Raw genomic sequence first — 3910 nt, forward strand, 5'->3', positions numbered from 1 at the left:
CAACAACAATAAAAAGAGAATATTAAATATGAAACAGCACAGGTACCTAGTGTATGTTTCTTTACTAAACCCAAAGATAATTGAATTTTAATTCTAATGCCATATAGTGGAACTAATGAGAAGACAATGATGTGAAGCCCACATAAGCATAATAGAAACAAAAGACTTAAGCCACATACTTGAACATGATAATCTACGTGAGCAAAGACTTATGGGGGTTTGTTTTTGTTTCCTATTCTGTTTTGTTTGCAAATTTCTTTCTGCGGTGTAATGCACAAGGAATATGCATAACACATTCAACAATTACTCCAACGCCACCATTATTGTTGAATTACCTTCTGATGCATTATTTTAAATGATCTGTTCAAAATGTCACCAAACTAAATGAATTATATGTCAAATTTAGAAAATTGTCACATACATCATTTTTTGGTTAGCTGGTTGCTTTCTTCGTCGGTCGACGGTGGTTTGCTGAGTAATATTTGTCGTGGTATTGGTGTTAGGCCCCACAAGGTGTGAAGTAATAATTTTTGTTTAAATAATAAACAAATTATTTACTGATTGTTGTTGATGTAGTTTTCACAAACGAGACAATCACGACTCTGACAAAAGACCGAAAATTCGAATCCAAGCTAAATGCCCATGCACCACCTAACACTCTGGAGGTATTATTTTGCCGGTATCTGTCATTCGCGGTGTGTGTTGCTACTGGAGCAATGCTAATGTATCAAGTCATGATTTTACATTTTTAGAATGTACAAATTTATTTATTTTTTCGTTTAAATTTCCTATTAGATGTTAAAGATGATGGAATATGTTAATGTATCTGCATTTATAACTTATTTGTTGTTTTTTTACAGCTTACAGGAATCAGTTACCTGCTAGTCACTTGCTTAGCTACTTTGAGCACAGCGATACGAGTGGATTGGAATACAAATACCGGCCCCATTATACCGCCAACACCTCGCACCACAGTACGACCAATACCGCCATTCCGGGAACCAGCACCAGTTTGGGAGGACCTTAGCAATGATATACCAAATCCGAATCCATATGTGTGAGTATAAGAAAAATAGGAGTATAGAAAACAAAGTGGAAGTTTTCGGGGTATTCGTTCACAGTAATTACAAGGGGCTAATTGCTCTTCTTTTTATGAAAATATATCTGAGATTTATACAATAATTTAAAACACAATAACATGCCTTTGCACACATTCCACAGGTTGAGGGTTTTGAAGCTTTTAATAGAAGGATATTTTATTCAACTTTTTTCAATACATAAATAGAATTCCAGTTTGTTTCCATCTACAGATAGAAGACCATTAGAAGAATCTCCACATATTATTGCTACTACATACATATTTTAGGCCTAATAACTGGCTGTTTTTTTTTTTTTGGATACCATTAATTATACAAACATATTTTTGAACACGCCTGCAGACGACGAAAAATATTGACCATATATTTATTCTTGATTTGTGACAAATGCAGGACTTCACGGGGTGCCACGTTAGGGCTGTGCGGACGTGATCCGTTGGTTTAAGCTCGCATTGTCATGATACACAATGATGATGATACACATGATATCTTCTCTTGTTCGTTTTTCGAGTTTCTCGGAAGACATTAGACCTGCGTTGACCAAGCGAAACAATCGATCCATGGTCAGACGATCATTAGTTTTGAAGTGTTTCTTCCTCGAATGACTTTTGTTAGATTTGGATCGTTTTCGAAGTCCCTCATGTTCGATTGCTGTTTGGATTTGTGATCATACCCATAGATTTATATACCCCCACCATAACGTGGAGTATGTATTATCCATCTAACGGTCCATGTTTTGGTATAGCCCCAATATAAACATAAATTATCAATATCGGTTCACATTTTAGGATAGCTGATTATAACAAACTTCCAAATCCACCAAATAATGGGGTGTACTATTATGTGTCTTTGGAAGATTTGTCAGGGTTTTCAGTCAAATCGGCCATAGTTTAGTATTTTGAATTCTCATTGGTATCAAATTTACCTACCCAACATTATCAATATGGGTACATTTTTTAGCCCCGTTACATGGGGCTAAAAAATGTACCCATTGATGCGTTTTTAACTTAATTGGCTATAATTTGGTTCGGCCCGATCGAAATTAATGATTTTTTTTATCGATATGAGCCAATTTGATCAATTTATAAATTATACGGCATTAAGGGAAGATATATATTTACAGACAAACTTTCAAGCATTATAGAATTTATGCTAGTGTAATAATGCCCAAGGATGTCTCCTTCAAGGCAACAATTCCGACAGTATTTCGTCAAATTCCTACAAGGCAGTTTGAGTACTATACAACCACAATATATAAGAGAAAAAATATATTAAACAAGGAAGAAATATTCAGTCCTAGAATAAACCCTTTTGAATGTGAAACAACTTTAAATCATCACGACCAAGTGGAGACAAAACCTAAAATGAGCTAACATTTCCTTTCCTTTATTTTTTCTTTTTTACATTTTTTTCAGTTATGTCTTACCGCCACCCTCACGACCCAAAACAAGACTCAACACCAATGTCAACTACAATACAAAACCCAACAACTACGGAACCTTGCTAAGACCACAACAGACCAGCTACTATCAACAGCAGAGTCAACAAGTTTCCGGATTGGCGCCACAATACATACCCAATGTTGGTACACGTTATGTGGCTGTGGTACCAACGAAATCGAATGGGGCAGCAGGAACTACGACTGTGGCGAATGTACTTTCTTCCAGTGACAATGAAAACGGCTACAAATTCCAGGGCAAATACAATGCCAAGACGAAAAAATACAAAGTCTACGAGAAAGTCAAATATGTGCCAATTAATTATGTAAGAGTTTATAATTATCGTTATTTTTAAGTCACAATTTGTCACAATCAACCTTATCCTGCCTCAGTGATGCTTTTTCCCCTCCCACTTTATTTTGATTTTAAAACACAAATTTATGAAATTAGTATTTTTTTAATTCTATCACATCTGGCTTTAAAAGTCTTGGGATGTTCTATTTTAAGAAAAACGAAAACACAAAATAAAATATATTTTTTTTTAACTTTTTAATTGTTTTTGGTGGTTATTTGCAAAATTCTATTTCTCTCATTTCCATTGACTAACACACACATACACAAAAATCATTTGTCTTACATTGCATCTTTTAACAATTTTTGTCATTTCTATAGTATACTGAGCTTGAGGAAAATGATAGTGTCAGGGAGGCCACATCGAAGCGTAATGTGCCAGCTGAAATACCCGTTTGGGCTCCTTTGGACGAAGAAGAAACGCCCAATGCGGAATACACTGTTAAATTTGATAATTTTGTAGCAACGGCCGAAAAACTTATTGCCACAACTCCGCTCACAAATGTCAGCAGCACAAATACTTCGTCGACAACTTCAACGAAATCCACAACAACTACAGTATCCTCGACCACAACAACAACAAAAGCCCCCACAAAGTCTTCCTTTAAATTCTATTCGAAACATGTTTATCCCAAGGATTCGACGCTGAAGCTCAAGGAAAAACTCAACAAGAAAAGTTGAATTGCCCTATGAGAAGAGAAATAGTTCTAAGTCTACCACCACCCTTACAACTACTACTATACACACACATGCATGAAAAAGTTCCATTTGTTATTCATTTGTATTTTGTTATTTAAAACTTAACACGATTTAGAATCTCAACAATAACATCACTAACTGCACTTCTTCAGATATACATATTAAATTTTGAATACCAACTTCAACATTTCGAATTAGAGTTTTTCAGTTACAACTATCTACTACTAATACACATACATGTCTACCCATGTTTGCCATATTTTCTTTGGTACATCAAAATTCACAAATTGTAAATAGAGTATTAATCTGTTATTCAAAGAAACA

At 34.9% G+C, this 3910-nt stretch overlaps 1 protein-coding gene across 1 annotated transcript; it reads left to right on the forward strand.

The window, feature by feature from the left end:
- Positions 1-384: 384 nt before the first annotated feature.
- On the forward strand, positions 385-3568 carry LOC133338051 (uncharacterized). The gene is made up of 4 exons (XM_061546233.1): positions 385-513; positions 861-1057; positions 2513-2861; positions 3209-3568. Exons 1-4 carry the CDS (start codon positions 385-387, stop codon positions 3566-3568), a joined length of 1035 nt encoding a protein of 344 aa, XP_061402217.1.
- The last annotated feature ends 342 nt before the right edge of the window (positions 3569-3910 follow it).

The sequence above is a fragment of the Musca vetustissima genome, unplaced genomic scaffold (genome assembly GCF_032173495.1).
Source record: "Musca vetustissima isolate MV318-11 ecotype Yass unplaced genomic scaffold, APGP_CSIRO_Mvet_v1 utg33555, whole genome shotgun sequence".
In the NCBI taxonomy this organism is placed as follows: Eukaryota; Metazoa; Arthropoda; class Insecta; order Diptera; family Muscidae; genus Musca; species Musca vetustissima.

Coding starts and splice junctions, on each gene's coding strand:
- LOC133338051 (XM_061546233.1), top strand. CDS start 385: ATGAATTATATGTCAAATTTAGAAAATTGTCACATACATCATTTTTTG. Junction 514..860: donor TTGGTGTTAGGCCCCACAAG/GTGTGAAGTAAT, acceptor GTTTTTTTACAG/CTTACAGGAATCAGTTACCT. Junction 1,058..2,512: donor CCAAATCCGAATCCATATGT/GTGAGTATAAGA, acceptor CATTTTTTTCAG/TTATGTCTTACCGCCACCCT.